This window comes from Psammomys obesus, unplaced genomic scaffold (assembly GCF_907164565.1).
Source record: "Psammomys obesus unplaced genomic scaffold, mPsaObe1.curated_primary_1811, whole genome shotgun sequence".
NCBI lineage: Eukaryota > Metazoa > Chordata > Mammalia > Rodentia > Muridae > Psammomys > Psammomys obesus.
The window spans coordinates 193,411-216,344 of NW_026590677.1; the positions used below are offsets into that span (position 1 = coordinate 193,411).

Genomic DNA, 22,934 nt, shown 5'->3' on the forward strand with positions numbered 1-22,934 from the left:
TATTGTGATAGTAGCGCTCGTTCTCTCTCTTTTGGTTTTATTTTGCTTCCACAAATATTCTTGCTAACAGGCTTGCCGCCATTGGGCACGGTCAGACGGACGTAGATAAGCCACAGTGCCCCTCTCTGTGTGTCAGCTTCTCTCGTAGATAAGAGAGCAACATGGGAGCTTCACATTCGGTGATCACGGCGCTTCAGTCGCTCTTGAGGCAGCATGAGTTAAAGGTTTCTACAAAAACATTGGAGGGGCTTGTGAAGGAGATCGATTGCGTGGCGCCCTGGTATGTGTGCTCGGGGTCGCTGATGTTCGCCTCCTGGGAGAAGTTGGAGGGTGACAAGATGGAAAATTAAAGCTGGAACCAGACCATTGTGGAAGCTAGTGAGGTCATGCCTGCAGGACGAGAAATGCCGCTCAACTGTAGTGGCAGGCCAGGGAGTGTTAGAGGAGCTGCAAGACAGCATGTCAGAAACAGAGCAGGATAAAAGGTTAGGAGCTCATAAAGAAAAAAGAAAAGGCATGCCTAAGAAAAAAGCTCCTTCTGTGGACGCTTGGTCCACAGAAGTGAAAGAGAAGGGAAAGGACACCCTGGGAGAGAAACATGAGGGGGGAGAAAAGGCCCTGAAAAAGAAGTCTCTTTATCTGATAAAAGAACTGGAGGCTTTAGGAATTGATAGCTCTGAATCGGAGGAACTAAGCTCCTCTGAGGAGGAAGATTTAGATGAGGAAGTGGCTCGCTACGAGGAAGAGAGATACTATCCTGATGAGCGGCCGCTACCAAAAGCAAAAGAAGACGGGAGATAGGAACCGTGCGGCTTCTCAGCCTGCCACCCCTGTCATCCCCAGTGCTCCTCCGCCTTATGCAGACAAGTACTGTTCAGATTCCTTCCTTTCAAAGGGAGACAGAAGAAAGTTCTTACAAGCCTTCCCGGTGTTTGAGGCTGCGGATGGAGGCCGTGTCCATGCACTGGTAGAATATCCCTTTATTAAGGAACTTGCTGAATCAGTTAATAAATATGGAGTAGATGCTAATTTTACAGTCATGTAGCTTGAGAGACTCGCCAATATGGCGATGACTCCGAATGATTGGCAAAATACAGTAAAAGCTGCTCTTCCTAATATGGGACAATACATGGAATGGAAAGCCTTATGGCATGATGCTTCTCAAATATAGGCAAGGGCCAACGCCAATGCAGAAGATAATCAACGGCAGTGGACTTTTGATTTGTTAACAGGGCAAGGACAGTTTGTCAATAATCAGACAAACTACGATTGGGGAGCATATGACCAGATCTCCGCTGCTGCTATTAAAGCATGGAAAGCCCTCTCAAAAAAGGGCGAGGCCGGGGGACATCTAACAAAAATAATACAAGGCTCCCAGAAATCATTCTCAGACTTTGTGGCTAGGATGACAGAAGCAGCAGGCAGGATATTTGGAGACCCGGAACGAGTTAAACCAATGATAGAACAACTGGTGTATAAAAATGCCTCACCAGAATGTAAGGCAGTCATTACCCCTAAAAGAAGTAAAGGGCTGACAGACTGGATAAAGATTTGCCGAGGACTTGGAGGCCCGCTTACTAATGCCGGCCTTGCAGCAGCTATCTTACAAAGCAAAAACCGCCCGAGTCCTGGCGGCCGTAAAGTTTGTTATAACTGTGGCAAACCGGGTCATTTAAAACGAGAATGCCGTGCTCTTGCACAAAAGAAAACTCCAGGGCTCTGTACCAAGTGTAGAAAGGGTTATCACTGGGCCAATGAGTGTCGCTCAGTTAGAGATATTCAGGGAAAGCTTATTCAACATGACACCCCTTCAGAGAAAAGGGATGAAAGTATTCCAAAAAACGGGTTTCAGGGCCCCAGGTCTCAGGGCCCCAAAAGATATGGGACACAAGTAGGCAACAGGAAGACACCTCTAGCCGCAGAGCTACAAGAGGCTCCACAGGATTGGACCTCCGTTCCACCGCCCAATTCTTACTAATGCCACATGTGGGCATGCAACCTGTCCTGGTTGATTTTAAAGGCCCCCTGCCTGAGGGAAGTGTCGGCCTTATTCTAGGTCGCTTCTCTCTTACCTTGAAGGGGCTTATGGTTCATCCTGGTATAATAGACCAAGACTATACCGGGAAACTTCAGGTTCTCTGCTCTTGTCCACAAGGCATATTTTCTATTTCTCCTGGGGATAGGATTGCTCAATTAGTTCTCCTTCCAAGCTTACATGACTGTTTTCCATCTACCGGAGTGTCAAGAGGCGCCAAAGGGCTTGGTTCTTCAGGAACTGACTTCGCTCACTTGGTAGTTGATCTTAAAACTAGACCCACCTTACAATTACAAATAGAGGGAAAGAACTTTATCGGCATTTTGGACACGGGAGCTGATAAAAGCATTATTTCCTCCAACTGGTGGCCTAAGGCGTGGCCTGTTACACAATCGTCTCACTCCTTACAGGGGTTGGGATATGAGGCCAGCCCCGCAGTCAGTTCACGCTCATTGACTTGGCAGGCACCAAAAGGTCAAATAGGAAGCTTTATACCTTATGTACTTCCTCTTCCCGTTAATCTCTGGGGAAGAGACATCTTACAAGATTTAGGATTAGCATTAACTAATGAGTACTCTCAACAAGCTATTGATATTATAAAAAGGAGGGGATATAAGGAAGGAAAAGGCCTTGGCAAAAAAAAAAAAAACAAAAAACAACAACAACAAAAAAAAACAAAAAAGATTAAGCCCAATCTCACAAGAAAGTAATACAGGAAAACAAGGTTTGGGTTTTCCCTAGTTGCCATTGAGGGTTCCATGCCCATACCCTGGCTTACGGAGGAGGCCATATGGGTTCCTCAATGGCCCCTTTCCTCTGAAAAGTTAGAAGCTGCTACAAGGCTGATTCAAGAACAAGTACAGCTTGGTCATTTGGAGCCCCCACCTCTCCCTGGAATACACCTATTTTTGTTATAAAAAAAAATCAGGAAAATGGAGACTTCTCCATGATCTGAGGGCCATTAATGCGCAGATGCAGCTATTTGGCTCCGTGCAATGAGGCCTACCTCTGCTCTCTGCTTTACCTAAACAATGGAGGATTATAATTATAGATATTAAGGATTGTTTTCTCTCCATTCCTTTATGCCCACAAGACAGGCAAAGATTTGCATTTACCTTACCTACTGTTAATCACCTCGAACCAGACAAAAGATATCATTAGAAAGTTTTACCTCAAGGCATGGCCAACAGCCCCACCATGTGTCAGCTGTATGTACAAATGGCCCTTGAACCAGTTAGGAAACAATTTCCCTCCTTGTTATTGATCCATTATATGGATGACATCCTTATGTGCCATAAGGAATTAGCTATTTTACAGACTTCATACCCTTTATTGCTAAAAACCCTGGGACAATGGGGCCTACATATTGCTACTGAGAAGGTTCAAGTTTCAAAAATAGGTTCCTTTCTAGGAACAGTTATTTACCCAGAAAAAATAGTTCCTCAAAAATTAGAGATTCGCAGAGACCATTTATATACTTTAAATAATTTTCAAAAATTATTGGGTGATATAAATTTTTTGAGACCATTTCTAAAAATTCCCTCTGCTGAATTAAAACCTTTGTTTGATATTTTGAAAGGGGATGCTCATATTTCCTCGCCTCTAGCCTTAACGCGGGCTGCAAGCCGCACCCTACAAGTGGTAGAAAATGCCTTACAAGATGCCCAGCTAAAACGCATAGATAAAACCAAAGCCTTTGACTTGTGTGTTTTTAAAACTAAACATTTACCAACTGCTGTGCTATGGCAAGATGGGCCCTTGTTATGGGTTCATCCCAATGCTTCTCCTGCAAAGATTATTAAATGGTATCCAGATACAGTTGCTCAGCTTGCCCTTCGTGGGTTAAAAGCAGCCACCACCCATTTTGGAAAGAAACCCAAGGTTTTAGTAGTGCTTTATACTGCCCATCAAGTCCAGATACTAACTGCTACCTCTGATATTTGGGCGGTACTGGTCACCTCCTTTGGCGGTTTGATAGATAACCACTATCCCAAACATCCCATCCTACAATTTGCTTTGACTCAAACAGTTGTGTTCCCGCGCATTACATCCCAGGAACCGCTTCTGGACGGAACAGTAGTCTATACGGATGGGTCAAAAACAGGAGTGGGGGCCTATGTGGTTAATGACAAAGTTGTATCTAAACAATATCATAAAACCTCACCTCAAATTGTAAAATGTTTAGTGGTGCTAGAGGTCCTGAAAAATTTTTCAGGTCCCTTAAATATTGTTTCGGATTCCTGTTATGTGGTAAATGCAACTAAAATTTTAGAGGCTGCCGAGTTGATTAAAGCATCTAGCAAGCTTGCAAAAATCTTTCAAAAGATTCAGTTTACTTTGGTTAATAGGAGATTCCCTGTTTTTATTACACATATTAGGGCTCACTCAGGCCTACCGGGACCCATGTCCCATGGAAATGACCTGGCAGATCGAGCCACAAAGTTAATTACACTTGCCCTTTCACCAAAATTGGACTTGGCTAAGGACTTTCATAAAAGGTTTCATGTGACAGCTGAGACATTACGTCATCGGCTTGACATAAGTAAAAAAGAGGCTAAAGATATAGTAACTCAATGTCAAAATTGCTGTCAATTTTTACCTGTGCCTCATGTTGGAATTAACCCTAGAGGAATCCGCCCATTACAGATTTGGCAGATGGATGTTACTCACATCCCATCCTTTGGCAAATTGCAATATTTACATGTTTCCATTGATACTTGTTCTGGAATTATATTTGCTTCCCCATTAGCTGGAGAAAAGGCGGCCCGTTATTCAGCATTGCCTCGAGGCATGGAGTGCCTGGGGAAAGCCCAAAATTCTTAAAACTGACAATGGACCAGCTTACACTTCCCAAAAGTTTGAACAATTCTGTCGCCATATGGGGGTGACCCACCTGACGGGTCTCCCATATAACCCTCAAGGACAAGACATTATAGAACGGGCTCATCGCACTCTTAAGTCCTATCTTCTAAAACAAAAAGGGGGAGTCGAGGAGGCTCTACCCTCAGTGCCAAGAGTAACTATCTCTATAGCACTTTTTACCCTTAATTTTTTAAATTTGGACAGTCAGGGCCATACGGCGGCTGACCGTCATTGTTCAGAGCCTGACAGGCGAAAGGAGATGGTCAAGTGGAAAGATGTCTTGACTGGCAATGGAAAGGCCCGGATCCCATTTTAATAAGATCCAGGGGAGCTGTTTGTGTTTTTCCGCAGGAAGAAGACAACCCATTTTGGCTACCAGAACGACTGGCACGAAGACTCGTGATATTTGAAGATGATCCTCCAAAGGATGCATCTGCAAATGCTCTCAGCTCCTGTCTGGATCCTCCTAGTTTGGGTTCCTAGTATTTTGGGGGAACAACATTGGGCCATATTATCTGCCTATCCAAAACCTATGCCAGTTAGACATAATTCACTAGTCTTCCCCAAGTTCTTTATATCCAATAAGACCTTGGGCTTACCCTACCTACCTTATGATGAGACTAAAGCACCATTGAGGGAAAGTCATGTTTTTCCCGAAGTAGGCTCCCTCTGCTTTCAGCTTGAGGACTCTGAAGAGGGAGGATGTATTCAGCTTACTAATAGAGCCCTGGGATCATTTGATCATGTGGACAGAGGTTGGGCGAATATAACCCAAAAAGCAAGAACCAATAATGACAACATCACTGATGTTTATTACACCTTTTGGCAAAAGGTTACTTGGATGAATGGTACCTTTTTGAAACCAAATTTTTCAGACAGGGACCGACCTCCACAACCTAGAATGGCCCCCTTTTGTCGTTGGGAGGATGAGGAGGTCATCCCACCGTGGTCTGAGTGTCAATCACGTATTACTCATTGGGCTGATAAAAATAAAACCTTTTCTTTCTCCCCTAACATGATGGTGGACGCAACAAAAGGATGGGTTATGAAACAAGGACTTTTCGTACAAGATTGTAGGATGGACCCCTTTCATAAATGGACGCTCTGTGGGGTGAATGGCAGCTGCACGGACCTTAACCCCCTGGGGTTCATCCGTGGTGGTACAGTAGGGAAATCAATCATTACAGGTACCACAGTTGGCACTGAATTGGGAGCACCTGGTGAGACGAAGGAAATGGTTAATGAAACTGAACAAATTATTGGATGGAATAAAACCATTACAAATCAGACAGATTATCCACCTAGCCCTATTTGTGTTTACCCCCCCCTTTTTTGTTTATACTTTCCAATATCTCCTTCAATAATTGCAGTAATGAAACATGCTGGATGTCGCAATGCTGGGATGCGAGGCAAGAAACTCGTGCCATGGTTGCTAGGGTCCCACAGTGGATTCCTGTTCCTGTGGAGACCCCTTCCACATTATCATTATTCAGAAAAAAGAGAGATTTTAGTATAACTGCAGCCATTGTGACGGCCATCTTTGTCAGTGCGGGTGCAGCCACCGCGGCTGGGTTAGCCATGGCAAATACGGTCCAGACGAGCACAACTCTAAACCAGCTGTCAGCCGTCGTGGCGGATGCCATAAGTTTACATTCATCTGCCAGCGCCCAACTGAAGGGTGGTCTGATGATTCTTAATCAGCATCTGGATCTAGTGGAAGAAAGACTAGACATCCTATTTCAAATGGCTCAATTGGGATGTGAAAGAAAAATGGGAGCGCTTTGCATTACTAGCGTACCATATGATAATTTTACCCGAGCAGCTAATTTGTCCAAGAGGTTGTCTCTCTATCTCGCAGGAAATTGGTCAGAAGGATTCAAAGAAACGCTTGAGGCGCTGAGGGCAGCAATAGTGACAATAAATTCAACACGAGTGGACTTGTCGTTGACGGAGGGACTCTCTTCCTGGATCTCTTCAGCTTTCTCTTTCTTTAAGGAATGGGTGGGGGTGGCATTGTTTGGCATGGTGCTATGCTGTGGGCTGGTGTTCACTTTTTGGTTGGTCTGGAAGCTCAGAGCTCAACAAGAACGTGACAAGGTCGTTATCGCTCAAGCGCTTGTGGCTATAGAACAAGGATCTTCTCCTGAAATTTGGCTATCTATGTTAAGAAAGTAACTAAAGACTGAGACCCTCAATCGATGCACCTCAGGGGTTCAGCCCATTGCACTGGGTCGATGAGAGGTCTAAGTCTGGTCAGCCCTTGCCTAAATGGCTGCGGTACCTGAATAGGAGCCCTTGCACTCCTGGGAGCTATACTCCATTGCACAGGAATGGGTGTCAACTCCTTTTTTTCCCTTAGCCCTTGCACCCAGAGGACTTGTTTCCATTGCACCTGGTAGGATAGGGAATATTTTCGCGCTATAGGCTCTTGATCACTCATTCCCCAAGAAGGAGTTTGCTTGATCGGGCTTGGGTTCGAGTTCTATTTGGTGCCGCGCTAAATAGGCCTGAGGCAGTTTTCATCATTCTAAAACAAAAAGGGGGAGATGTAGAGAGCCGAAAAGTATAGCCGCCATTACAAGATGGCACTGACATCCGCCTCTGCTCCTGGTAAACAAGTGATATGCGCATGTGCCAAAAGCGAGTGCACGCCTAGTCATGGCCCAGCCCGGGGCGTCATTTGGGGGGGATGAGCCAGCAACCAATCAGAGAGAGACACACCGCTCTGAGGCATATATAAGCCTTGCCTTTTGGGGCTTGGGGTCTTCTTCTTTCCATCGCAATAAATGTTTGCTGCAGAAGGATCCTGGTGTCCGTGTGCGTTCTTGCTGGCGAGACGATTGCGCGGGTCACAGACCAGCACCATTTGTTGAAGATGCTGTCTTTTTTCCATTGAATGGTTTTGGCTTCTTTGTCAAATATCGAGTATTCATAGGTGTGTGGGTTTATTTCTGGGTCTTCTATGCGGTTCGATTGATCCTCCTTTCTGTTTTTATGCCAATACCATGCAGTTTTTATTGCTATTGCTCTGTAGTACAACTTGAGATAGGTGATGGAGATACTTTCAGATGATCTGTTGTTGTACAGGATTGTTTTGGAGATTCTGGGTTTTTTGTTTCTCCATATGAAGCTGAGAATCCTTTTTTCAAGGTCTGTAAAGAATTGAGTTGGTATTTTGATGGGAATTGCATTGAATCTGTAGATTGCTTTTGGCAAGATGGCCATTTTCACAATGTTAATCCTACCAATCCATGAGCACGGGAGTTCTTTCCATTTTCTGAGATCTTCAATTTCTTTCTTCAGAGACTTGAAGTTTTTCTCAAACAGGTCTTTCACTTGCTTGGTTAGCATCACCCCAAGGTACTTTATGTTATTAGTGGCTATTGTGAAGGGTGTTGTTTCCCTGATTTCTTTCTCGGCCCTTTTGTCTTTGGTATAAAGGAGGGCTTCTGCAACCCTGAGATTTCACCTTACACCCATCAGAATGGCCAAGATGAAAAACTCAAGGGACAACACATGCTGGAGAGGTTGTAGAGAAAGGGGAACCCTCCTCCACTGCTGGTGGGAATGCAAACTCGTACAACCAGTCTGGAAATCAATCTGGCACTTTCTCAGACAACTATGAATATCCCTTCCTCAAGATCCAGCCATACCACTCCTAGGCATATATCCAAAAGAGGCTCAAGTACACAATAAGGACACTTGCTCAACCATGTCTGTAGTAGCTTTATTTGTGATAGCCAGAAGCTGGAAAGAGCCCAGATGCCCCTCAACTGAAGAATGGATTCAGAAATTGTAGTACATCTACACAATGGAGTATTACTCTGCAATGAAAAATAAGGAAATCATGAAATTTGTAGGTAAATGGTGCAACCTGAAAAGATCATCCTGCGTGAGTTCTCTCAGTAGCAGAAAGACACACCCAGTATATACTCACTCATATAGACATATAACATAGGATAAACCTACTAAAACCCGTACATTTAAAGAAACTAATAAAGTCAGAGGATCTTGACTAAAATGCTCACTTCCCATCCCGAAAGACAAATAGGATGGACCTCAGAAGAAGAAGAAAACAGGATACAACCCAGGAACCTGCCACAGATGGCCTCTGAAAGGCTCTGCCCTGCAGACTATCAAAGCAGACGCTGAGACTTATGGCCACCTGGTGGGCAGAAGGCATGGAATCTTATGTAAGAAGTGGGAAATAGTAAGATTTGGAGAGGTCAGGAACCCCTCAAGGAGAGCAACAGAACCAGAAAATTTGAACAAAGTGATCTTTCCAGAGACTCATACTCCAACCAATACCAGATATGGAGATAACCTAGAACCCCTGCACAGATGTAGTCCGTGGCAGCTTAGTATCCAAGTGGGTTCCATATAATGGGAAGAGGGACTGCCTCTGACATAATCTGTTTGGCCTGTTTTGTGATCACCTCCCCCTGAAGGGAGAGCAGCCTTACCAGGCCACAGAAGATTACAATGCAGCCATTCCTGATGTGATCTGATAGACTAAGATCAGAAGGAAGGAGAGCAGGACTTCCCCTATCAGTGGACTTGGGGAAAGGCATGCATGAAGAATGTATAGGGATGATTGGACTGGGAGTGTAGGAGGGAGGGCCTTATGGGGGTATACAAAGTGAATAAACTGTAATTAATAAAATTAAATAAATTTAAAATATTTGAACAGTTTTATAAATAATTTTACTCATCTTTAAATATCTGAAGAATATTAAAATTTGAAAAATTTGTTTAATTTTGAGTTTTTTGGTTATTCTTTTTGAAAAAAAACTATATTATACACTCTTTTGATGTGACAACTATTCTCAGTTAACATGATATCTAAAATGTGTCTGATGCATATAATGTCAGCTTTTTCCCTTTATTGTTCTTTGTACAAAATAGTACATGTGTACTGTCTTGTGATGAAAAATTTGTTATGTATGGTTTAATTTGCTTTTTTGTTGATAAGAGTGGTATTTGAGCATGTATGTACACAGTTGGATTTAAGTGGTCATCTATGAAGTCTCATATTCTGCTAACCTTATTTCAAACAGGATTACAGTACTATAGTCAGTATTTTTAGGCTCACCAATAAGGTCTAACTTGACAAATGCAATGATTACTTTATGGTTATTATCACATGTAAACTATTGGCCTAGCAGTCTAAACTGACATCACTCCTTAGACAGTTTTATTTTGCCATATGCCTTCTAAGAATGCCCTTCTCAGTTTCATTTTGTTACATTTTCTTTTGTTCTTCTAGTATTCAGATTTCTGTTATATATTTTAACTCGGATATCTGGTATGGATCTTAATATAACATCCCATTTCAAAACCATCTTTTTTTCCTTCTATATCACTGTAAATTATATTCAATTTTTGGGGCCACTGAAGTTATAAAAACCTCATATCCTGTTTTATTTCACATCTCATAGTTAACCCATTCGTTCTACCTTCAAACTGTACCTTCAAATTCTGGTTTCTTCTTTATTAATAATGCTGGAACTTACCAAGAATTTGTTTTGCTTCACGATGTTGGTACTTTAACATTGCTTATCTATGATGACCATTGCTCAGGCATCTGAAAAAGAAAGAAAACTATTTAGTAGGAACTAAGTTACCAAAAATGTTGAAGGTTTTTGTTTTGTTTTGTTTTTTTGGTCAGTTAGTTGTTTCTCTTTCATTTTGTTTTGTTTGTTTATCCTTGTATTCTACTAAGAACATATGATACAGTGTGAGACAATAAAATGTATCTTCCACATAAAAATAGATCTTGAGACATTAAATCAGAGGAGCTTTTAAGCACTTAACATGAATAATTAAATTCTCAGAACAAATCTGTGAATGTCTGTTACAGTGTTAGAACTGAATAAATACCACAGAACAGGAGTCTATAGCACAGATAGATATCTTCTTAAATGGAGGCACTAGTACCTGCCTTTTATGTCTTCTTGTCACTAAGATGTTGCTCTGAGACACAGCATCCCACACAGATCTGAATACTAAAGGAGCATACTACTTCATTACTTGGCCATAGTGAGATAGTTTGTTCTTTATTTCATTAACTGGAATATAATTAAAATCGTTTTGTCATCTTGTCATAATTTTGCCTAAGGAAAAATTCATCTTCTAAACAAGATACAGTAATAGATATAGAAGTAATTACAAACCAAATAGAAACAGCTACAAAATTATAGTTTTAAGTGTATTGGATAAGAAGCAGCCAAGTACAGCTACCCATACAAATGGGAGAGTAATAAAATGAGCTCTATGATAGTCTCAACTTAAGTCTAAAAATAATGTCTAGAATTTGTTGGTTTACTACTGTTGTTATGCCCAAGTCTCGCAGACCCCAAAGACCACCAAAGAGCTGATTTCAATGCAAATGCAGTATAGTCTTTTATTACAAGCTTGGGCTATGGCCCACACTGTCACCAATGCAGCAGTTTATAGTGTAGAGCCACAAGCTCAGGGGTAGGAGGGTTTTTATTTGTTTACAGTGAGGTTTGGGAAATTATAGCTTAGCAGTAACACAATTTGGTGACACTCAGCAAGGGTAAGCTTGTTACAAGGTAATTGTGGCTAAATAAAATTGAGTAATCTATCTGTGGACCTCAGGAATGTTAGGTATTTCTGTGCTGTGTTAGTTCTACTACAAGGTCAGTGGTCTGCCCAACACAGATGCCCTAACCTGAAATAAGATACCTTCCCATTCTTGAGGTTAGCTCTAGCAAATTCGTTAGGTAGGGAATTTTATTATTTTCTTCCTATTATTGGTTACCTATGGCCTGCTTCCAGGTGACTTTGGGGGGATCACTAGTTCCTGGTGACTTTGTGGGGGAGTCAGGCCTGGTTCTCTCATTCCCCCCTTCACGTGGTCATGTGAAGGCCCAATCATCGGTCTTCCAGATATGACCCCTCGGTGTCCTCCAGATTTACCCATCCATAATGGGATCTGAGTACCATTAACTGTATTGCTCCCAAGTGTTCTTTCATTAAAGCTATCAAGTGATTTAAAATGCAATGCCCAAAGGTAAAAATCAAAACGAGTAGGGTTACCATCAGGGTGGATATAAGGATAGTAAGCTAAGGAGAACTATTAAACCAGGATCTAGACCATCCTCTGGAATCCTCACTCTCTTCTGCATCTCTCCAGACTTTCTTACTCTTGCTAAGGATTCCCTAATCACTCTTGAGTGGTTTACATGGAAGCAACTAACATTCCTCTCTAAGGGCTACACACAGCTTTCTCTGCTGTAAAAACAACAGATCTAAATCACTTCTGTTTTGTAACACTACTTCTGCCAGGGAATCAACATTCTCTTCTAAATGGGTGATTAAGTTCTCAAGACATTGAATATCTTTAATAACAATATCTGCCTTTATGCTGTTATGATTTTGGCTTTGAAAAGCCATTGCTTCAGTATCAGTTCCTGCTCCAGCTGAGCTGGTCCCAAAGATAATAGCTAATGTCAGAGAGACCCCTTTGATTTAGAATATCAGCCTGTTAGGTAGAATAATAGCCAATTGATTTTTCTTCCTCTGTAACTTTCTTCAAGCTGACATTAGGATGGAGATTTTGCAAGTCCTGGAAGGCTGAAAGGCTAGTCAAAAGCCAGGCAATGGGGCACTTATCAAAACCACCTAACTAGAGATCCAGTTGAAGAGACAAAGAGCCATCACATCAGTTGGATTGGTCTACTTAAGCTTTCAGCAAGTCCAAATATCATCTTGCAGTGATAGTTCATCTCTGTAATGAAGTCTGTCAGCCAGGTGAAAATTTGCTGAGACAAATTCAGACTAGATACAGAAGTTAAAATTTGTCTAGTAATTAGGGGAATTGAGGAATCCCATGACCAAGGGAAAAGTCAGGTGAGTGTACTTACTTAGAAAAATCAGGTAACTGGTGTCTGCAAGACAGCAGGAGTTGAATCATGCCATTGAGACCTAGTAAAAGCTATGGCTTTGGGTCAGAGATATACACATTAGACAGAGATGTCTAAAAGCATAATTAGAAGCACGTTTAAATCTTTCTCCAGAAGACAACCAATAGGAAATTAAAATTTCTAGTTTGTGACTGAATAGTCAGGGTGCCGTCAGCTTCTCAGAACTCTATTCGTCAATGCCAAAACTCTGAACCGTTGAAATATTATAACAACATAAGTACATCGGTAACATAGAGGGGTGAGCATTTTTAATATGCCTTAAGTTACTTTCTTATATCATTACAACTTGCATTCATGTACCTTAAAACACCTTCTTAGACCCACCATCACTTTATAACTTGTATTTACCAACCTTAATATACCTACTGAGACCCTCCAATCATCCTTGCATTTATCAATTTTGAAAGATGTTCTTAGAGAGGTTTTCCTTTACAACTTTCATTTACCAACATTGAAATACCTTCCTAGAGCCTCAGTCTCTTTAGATCCTCATAACTTAAATTTTCATATCTTCAGACGTTATACAAACCTTACAGTTTTCTATCCAGTTATTCACCATAAGACACAGGCACTTAACATGAAGCCTGTGAGCAAAGCAAACATGTTTGCGTTTCTAAATAAGAGATCTAGTACCTAGCTAGTACTTCTAACTAGCTGATGAATTGACCAATGAACTAACAGTGTACCTAATTGTCTGCTCTTTAGCTACAAATCTACCATTAGCTAAGCTTAGCCATCAATGTAATCAGAGAGATGAGAAAGATAAAATATAAGCTAAATAAATCGATGTGACAGAGATGACTAGTCATTCTACTACCTAGGCAGTTGTCCCTGGATCCTATGGTTTCATGACTTCACAAGCAGAAGCAGTCTGGCCATCAGGCCAGGAAGATGAGGGAATGTTTCTGTGGAAAAGAACATGAGAGAATATCCTCACCTCACCTTCAGCAACATGAAACAATAGCTCTCCAGGTGTCCACAGTTTTGTCCCCAATTTAGGCCACAGTGGTGGGGCAGTTGGGGGCAGTCTTGCTCAATGTATACCACATTCCAGAGTTGAAGTCCTCTGTCATTGTACCCAAATCTTCTCAGAGACAACGGGAAGCTACTGTCAGAATTTCTGGACGTTCTGTTTGTCATATTAAGCTTACACATGTTAAAATGTCATATTCCACAAATCTCTGACAAGCTTGAGGGTCACTATATGAGTTCCTGTAGAATATAATGCTATAATCTGTAATTCTGGCACATTCTGTAGTTAAGTGTATTAGGACCATATTTATTTCAAGTAAATCTACATAGGTAAAGTTTGTAGTTACCCATCTTAGGCTTACCTTTGAAAACATAAACAAGAGAGTAGGTAAAGCTCAATCTTGTAACCAACTGCAGTCATTAGTGTAATTTTAAATATATTTCTGAAGTAACATCAAAGCAAAACTTTTAGTGATATAGCTCATAGAGGGGCTGGCAAATCTTGCTGATCCCACCATATCTCATTATTAAAACTGAACTGCAGGAGGTCCAAGATGGCGGCTCCAGGAGGACACTCTTTCCCAACAGCAGCACATCAGGATCTGCCCAGTGACCAGCAGTCAGAACTCTGGGTCTTAAAACACCAGCAATTATGTTTCTAGGTGAGAGGAAACATGACTGTGTGGGATTCAATCAGCTTCAACTCACCCAGCTAAACCAAGGAAGAGGTCCCAATTCCACCAGGCATTGATTGCCAGCCCAGAGCCACACACCAGCGTGCTCTGTTCACTGTCCCAGACTGAAATGTGGGCTCCACAACACCAGACCCAGGGATTTCCAGTTGAGAGAAAACCCCATGATGCAGGAGGTAATCAGGACCGATCTTAGGTCATACAGACAATCCCTAGAAAAGACCTGGGGTCTGGCAGGCACCCAGCAGCCAGCCCAGAGCAGGGTACATGGGTGCCAGCACAGAGTTCTGCCTGCATGCCTAACTCACTGCCCCATATAGAACTGTGAGCCCTAGGGCACAGAGACTGAGTTTCTCTGTTGGGTGGAAACCCACAGTGAGAGGAACAGCAGGTCTAACCTCAGAGCACTCAGCTGATACCTTCCCTCCTGAAAATTTTTCTGGAAAAGTTACCAAGTTTTGGCAGACGCCCAGGCACCGAATCACCAACAAGGCCTGAGCAACGCCCTTGTGCCTGCATGTTCTACTCACAATCCCAGACAGAACTGCAGTACCGAAAGCACAGTCTGGGTGTACCTGTAAGGAGGAAACTCCACAGCAGGGAAAATATCAGGTCCAATGCTCAGGACACCCAGCTCCAGAAGACTTTCTGGGTTCATGCAGGCTCTAGGCTCTAGCCTTCTACTGCAGGCATGAGTGCTGTGTTCACCTGCCATTGACTACAGCTAGGGCACTGGAGCACACAGCTGATACCTCAGACCTACAAAAGCCTGAGAGCCATTGGAGCAGCCCTTAGATACTACTCCAAGGTCCAACCAGTTATCCTTAGCTAAACTGACAAAACCATGGTTCTTCAAGAGGGCTACACCCAACAAAAACACCTTAAGAGCAGCAGCAGTTTGCTAAATTCAGAGTAAGAAATGCAGGAGTAGGGCAGCCATCTCTGGGACTTCTCCTGATGAGAGGCGAGCCTTCCAAGACAGCACAGTAACCACAATGGTCCATATGCCTGAGGTGAACTATGACAATTCCTGAGAAGCAACACCATTCACCTAAAAAGCTGAGGAGATCTCCTTCAGAATCCTGCCAAGGGGATTCTAACCACCTCAGGACCCAGTAGGCACCAGAAATTATCAAAAACACATTAGACAGCCAGATGAGTAGAGGCCAGCATAAACACACAACCAATAAAAGACAAAGCAATATGGCATCATCAGAACCCAGTAATCCAAGGGCAAGTAGCCCTGGACACCCTAACATCAATGAAATTGAAAAAGATTATCTTATATCTATGCTTATGACGAGGTTAATGGAGGAAACAAATAAAATGCGTAAAGAATTAAAGGAAGATAAAATCAAACCGATTATGGCCATCCATAAAGAAATACAGGAAAATGCAGCCAAACAGTTTGTGACTTTCAGAGAGGAAATGATTAAATCACTGAAAGAAATAAAAGAAGCAGAGGAATGTTCAAACAAACAGGTGAAGGAATTGAAGGAAAAACAGAAAACTACAGTCAGAGAGGTGAATGAAATCAACAAAATAATTCAAGATCTGAAGAAAGAATTGAAAAATTAAAGGAAACATAAATAGAGGGAATCATGGAGAGGGAGAACCTAGGAAAGAAAACAGGAACTAAGGAAGTAAGCATAACTAACAGACTATAAGAGATGAAGAAAGAATCTCAGGTGTGGAAAATACAATGGAAGAACTCGATGTAATTATCAAAGAAAATGATGAATCTAAAAAATTACCGATACAGACCAACCAAGAAATTCAAGACAACATGAAAAGAAAAAACCTAAGAATAATAGAAAAAGGGGAAAATGAAGATTCCCTCCTCCAAAATAATAATAATCAAAACAGTAAGTATACAGAACAAAGAAAAGAGTACTAAAAGCTGCAAGGGGAAAAGGCCAAGTAACATATACTGGCAAACTCATCAGAATCACACCTGACTTCTCAACAGAAACTATGAAAGCCAGAAGGACCTGGGAAGATATCATGCAGACCATAAGAGAACACAGATATCAGCCCATACTACTATACTCAGCAAAACTTTTCATTCATCATAGATATAGAAAACAAGATATTCAAAGAAAAAAAGAAATTTAAACAACACCTACACACAAATGCAGCATTACAGAAGATACCAGAAGGAAAAACACTACCCAAGAAAACTAATTAAAAAAAAAAACAGGAAATAATTAGCATCACTACAGGAAAATGAAAAGTAGCCAAGCACACAAACACACTACCACAGCCAACATCAAAATCAAAGGATCTAATAGGCATTGGTATCTCTCAACATCAATGGACTCAATTCTCCAATAAAAAAACACAGACTAACAGAACAGAAACATAAACAAGAACCAAAAATCTGTTGCATAAAAGAAACACATCTAAGTCACAAAGATTAATATTACCTGAGAGCAAAGGGCTCAAAGACAGTTTTCCAAGCAAATGGACCCAAGAAGCAAGCAAGAGTAGCCATTCTAATATCTAATAAAATAAACTTTCAACCAAAATTAATCAAAAGAGATAGAGAAGAACACTTCATACTCAACAAGTGAAAATTTCACCAGGAAGATATCACAATCCTGAACATCTATGCCCCAAATACAAGGGCACCCACATTTGTAAAAGAAACATTGATGAAACTTAAACCACACATATATCCTCACACATTAATAGTGGGAGACTTCAACACCCCAATCTCAAAAAAAGGTCAGGTCAACAAAATAGAACTTAAACAAAGAAATAATAAGTCTAACAAAGGTCATGAATCAAATGGACCTAACAGACATCTCCAGAACCTTTCACCAAATTACAAAATAATTTATCTTCTTCTCAGCACCTCATGGAACCTTCTCCAAAATAGACCATATGGTTGGTCACAAAGCAAGCCTCAACAGATACAAGAAGTTTGAAATAATCCCTTGTATCCTATCACCATGGACTAAAGCTGGACCTCGCAACTACAGAAATAGAAGAAAAAAAAAAACTTTACACACCCATGGAAACAGAACAACTCTCTACTAAAAGACAGCAGGGTTGGGGACTAAATAAATAAATTAAAGTCTTTCTAAAATCCAATGAAAATGAAGGCACAATATACCCAAAGTTATGGGACACAATGAAAGCAGTGCTAAGAGTGCACTAAGTGCCTTCAAGAAGAAATTAGAAACATCTCATTCAAGCAACTTAATGGGTCACCTAAAAGCTTTAGAAAAAAATGAAGCAGACGCGACAAAGAGGAATAGTCAGCTGGAAATAATAAAACTCAGGGTTGAAATCAATCAATTACAAACAAATAAAACAATTCAAAGAATCAATGAAACAAAGAGCTGGTTCTTTGAGAAAATCAAGAAGATAGACAAACCCTTAGCCAAACTAACTAAAAGGCAGAGAGACACCATCCAAATCAACAAATTCAGAAATGAAAAGGGGGACATAACCACAGACACTAAAGAAATCCAAACAGTCATTAGATCTTACTTCAAAAGACTATATACCACAAAATTTGAAACTTTAAATGAAATGGAAAGTTTTCTTGATCAATTCCACTTGCCAAAGCTGAATCAAGACCAGGTAAATCAATTAAATAGTCCTATATCCCCTAAGGAAATAGAAGCTGACATCAAAATCTCCCATGTAAAAAAAGCCCAGGGCCACATGGTTTCAGTCCAGAATTCTACCAGAACTTCAAAGAAGAGCTAACACCAATACTCTTCAAACTATTCCACAAAATAGAAACAGGAGGAACATTACCAAACTCATTCTATGAAGCCACAGTCACCTTGGTACCTAAATCTCACAAAGAGCCAACAAAGAAAAAGAATTTCAGGTCTATCTCCTTTATGAACATTGATGCAAAAATACTCAAGAAAATACTTGCAAACTGAATACAAGAACAGGTAAAAGATATCATCCACCAAGAACAAGTAGGCTTCATCCCACACATGCAGTTGTGGTTCAGTATACAGAAATCCACAAATTTAATGCACCCTATAAACAAACTGAAGGATAAAAACCGCATGATCATCTCCTTAGATGCTGAAAAAGCATTTGACAAAGTCCAACACCCATTCATGTTTAAAGTCTTGGAGAGATCAGGGATACAAGGCACATATCTAAACATAGTAAAGGCAATATGCAGCAAGCCTATAGCCAACATCGAACTCAATGGAGAGAAACTTAAATCAATCCCACTGAAATCAGGGACAAGGCAAAGTACACACTCTCTCCATATCTCTTCAACATAGTTCTTGAAGTCCTTGAAAGAGCAATAAGACAATTAAAGGAGATCAAGAGGATATAAATCAGAAAGGAAGAGGCCAAAGTTTCACTATTCACAGATATGATAGTATATATGAGTGACCCCAAAAATTTAACCAGAGACTGCCCTCAGCTGACAAACACCTTCAGCAAAGTGGCAGGATACAAAATCAACTCAAAAAAATCAGTAGCCCTCCTGTATACAAAAGACAAAAGGGCTGAGGAGGAATTAGGGAAACAACACTGTCCACAATAGTCACAAAACACATAAAGTATATTGGTGTGACCCAAACCACGCAAATCAAAGACTTGGTTGAAAAAAATTTTCAATCTCAAGAAAGAATTAGAAGAAGATGTCAGAAGATGGAAAAATCTCCCATGCTCATGGTTTGGCAGGATTAATATAGTAAAAATGTCTATCTTACCAAAAGCAATCTACGGATTCAATGAAATTCCTATCAAATTACCAACACAATTTTTTACAGACCTTGAAAGAAACATTTTCAACACCGTATAGAATAACAAGAAACTCAGAATCACTAAAACATTTCTCTAAAGTAAAATATCTTCTGAAGGCATTTCCATCTCTGATCTCAAGCTGTACTATAGAGCAACAATACTAAAAACTGCATCATACTGGCATAGAAACAGACTGGTGGATCAATGGAATCGAATAGAAGACCCTGAAATAAATTCACACAGTTACGGACACCTGATTTTGACAAATATTCCAAAACCATTCAACAGAAAAACAATAGCATCTTCAACAAATGTTGCTGGTCTAACTGGATGTCTATATGTAGAAAAATGCAAATAGATCCATACTTATCACCCTGCACAAAACTAAAGTCCAAGTGGATCAAAGACCTCAATATAAAACCAGACACAGTAAAAATGTTTGAAGAAAAAAATGGGGAAAAGCCTTGAACCCATTGGCACAGGAGTCAACTTTCTGAACAGAACGCCAACAGCACAGGCTCTAAGAGCATCAATCAATAAATGGGACCTCATGAAACTGAAAAGCTTTTGTAAATCAAAGGACATTGTTTTCAGAATAAAATGACTGCCTACTGATTGGGATATGATCTCCCCCTATATCTGACAGAGGGCTAATATCCAGTATATAAAGAACTCAAGAAGCTAAACAACAACAAATCAATTAATCCAATTAAAAATGGAGTACAGTGCTAAACAGAGAATTCTCAATAGAAGAATACCGAATGGCATACAAACACTTAAAAAATGCTCAGTGTCCTTAGTCATCATGGAGTTGCAAATCACAACAACCCTGAGATTTCACCTTATATCCATAAAAAATGGCTAAGATAAAAAACTCAAGTGACAACACATGCTGGAGAGGATGCGGAGAAAGTGGAATCCTCCTCCACTGCTGGTGGGAATGTGAACTTGTAAAACCACTTTGGAAATCAATCTGGCACATTCTCAGACAATTAGGAATAGCGTTTCCTCAAGATCCATCTATACTACTCCTAAGCACATATCCAAAAGATATTGAAGTACACAACAAGGTCATTTGCTCATCCATGTTTGTAGCAGGTTCATTTGTAAGAGCCAGAACCTGGAAACAACCCAGATGCCTCTCAGTTTAAGAATGGATACAGAAATTGTGGTACATCTCCACAACGGAATATTACTCAGCAATAAAAAAACAAGGAAATCATGAAATTTTCAGGCAAATTGTGTGAACTGGAAAAGATCATCCTAAGTGAGGTATCCCAGAAGCAGAGAGACACACAGGGTATATACTCACCCATAAGTGGATATTTGATTTATTAAGATAGGGTAAACATACTGTACACCTAAAGAAACTAATCAAGAAGGAAGACTCTGGCTAAGAAGCTCAATCCCCAATCAAAAAGGCAGAAGATGGACATCAGAAGAGGGAGAAAATGGGGAACATGACAGGGGCCTACCACAGAGAGCCTCTGAAAAGTGTATCTCTGCAGTGTACTCTGTGTACTCTGTACATACTGTACTCTGTACAGTGTACTCTGCAGTGTATCAAAGCACATGCTAAGACTTATAGCCAAAATTTGGGCAGAGTGCACAGAATCTTAGGAAAGAAGGGGGAGATAGAAAGACCTGGAGGGGACAGGAGCTCCACAGGGAGAGCAACAGAACCAAAAAAATCTGGGCACAGGGTTCTTTTCTGAGATTGATACTCCAACCAAGGACCATTCATGGAAATAACTTAGCAACCCTGCACAGATATAGCCCATGGAAGTTCTGTGTCCTAGTGGGTTCCATCATAATGGGAACAGGGACTGTCTCTGAAAAGAACTGATTGGCCTGCTTTTTGATCAAGAGGGAGCAGCCTTACCATGTTCAGAGGAAGACAATGAAGCAAGTCCTGAGGATCAGAAGGAAGGAGAGGAAGACCTCCGCTCTCAGTGGTCTTGGGGAGGGGCATGAGTGGAGAAGAGGGAAGGAAGGTGGGATTTGGAGGAGAGGAGGAAAGGAGCTACAGGGCAATGCAAAGAGAATGAAATGTAACTAATAAAAATTAAAATGAAAACGAAAAAACTGAACTGCAAAAGTTTAAAGGACAAAAGTTGTACTTAGTGCTAAACAGAGAAGTGAACATAGTTGGCATCCCTCAACAAATATCGTGGCAAAACCAGGGCTCCACCCGCTTTATCCCTGAACGAACATGGCTGTCAGCCACATGTTGTTAAAGGTAATGGCAAGCAATTAAAGTAAAGTCATTAGGAGTTTCTAGTCCTGTTGCCGCCTTCTATGACATAGCACTGTGGAACATTTACAGTTTCCCCTAACCATGTTTTAACATAGTAATCAAATAAGTTTTAGAATCACCTACATAATAGCAGAGTATAGAACAATTTTAAAATTGTAGTTGAACTATTCTGGCCATATCAAACTTATGGGCCAAAAAGAAACAACATTAATCCATTCATTCAGGAACTGGCAGAAATGCTCACACTTTAAATCAGTCTGTTTCTGAATAGACCTTCAAAAACCAGGGCTGAATCACACATACAGCATGCTGCAAAAACACAACCCAGAATTTTATATATATATATATGAAATTCATAAGAACATTATTATAAAATACCTGATAAACTATAAAATGTTTCATAACCTTAAATACATTTTTAATTTTAAAACTCAGTACCAAATTATACCAGTGAAAACAATTCAATCTTTAAAATGAATTTAAAATGAGACTTTTCTTAGTCTAAAAGGAGATAGAGGTTTGGTAATTTTTTTTCCCTATACCACACCACATGACACTTTCAAGATGGTGGAGTCGCATCACATGGCATTTCACATTGCTACTTAAAAGCGTTCATGTTTGAGACACTTGCAAGATAGCAGCACCAGGACAATTCTCGTTCTGAACAGCAGCACAGCAGGATCGGCACAGTGACCAGCAGTCAGAACTCTTTTGCCCTAAAACACAAGCTATTGTGTTTCCCATGTGAGAGAATACCCCACAGTGGAGGATTCAATCAGCTTCAACTCACCCAGCTAAACCAGAAGAGGTCCCAGTTCCACTAGGCCCTTGGTCTCCAGCTCAGAGCCCCATGCCATCGTGCTCTGATCACTGTCCCAGACTGAACTGTGGGCCCCACAACATCAAGAGACTGGGATTTCCAGTAAAGAGACAACCCCACAGTGCAGGAAATGATTGGGACCGACCTTAGGTCACTCAGACAATCCCTGGAAAAGACCCGAGATTTCACTGTACCCAACAGCCAGCCCAGAAGAGCCAGGTACACAGGCACCAGCACAGAGTCCTGCCTGTGCACCTGACTTGCTGCACCAGATAGAACTGTGGGCCCCAGGGCTCCAGAGACTGAGTTTCTCTGTCAGGTGCAAACCCACAGGGAGGGGAAGAGCAGGTCTGATCTCAGAGCACTCAGTCGATACCACCACCCTGAAAAGGTCTCTGGAAAAATTACCCAGTTTCAGCAGAGGCCCAAGGCACCCAATCGCCAAAAGGCAGAGCCATACTCATCTGTGCAGGTAGGTTCTACTCGCCATCCGAGACACAACAGCAGTCCCCAAATCATCGTCTGGGTGACCCTGTCAGGAGGAAACCCCACAGCAGGGGATCATCAAGTCCAACTCAGGACACCCAGCTCCAGAAGACTTTCTGGATTC

At 41.2% G+C, this 22,934-nt stretch overlaps 1 protein-coding gene across 1 annotated transcript; it reads left to right on the plus strand.

Moving 5' to 3' along the window:
- The first annotated feature begins 459 nt into the window (after window positions 1–459).
- On the plus strand, window positions 460–1,978 carry LOC129677645 (igE-binding protein-like). Its single transcript, XM_055608297.1, is given in 2 exon segments — window positions 460–795; window positions 797–1,978. Coding segments are annotated over 2 exon segments (1,518 nt in total).
- The last annotated feature ends 20,956 nt before the right edge of the window (window positions 1,979–22,934 follow it).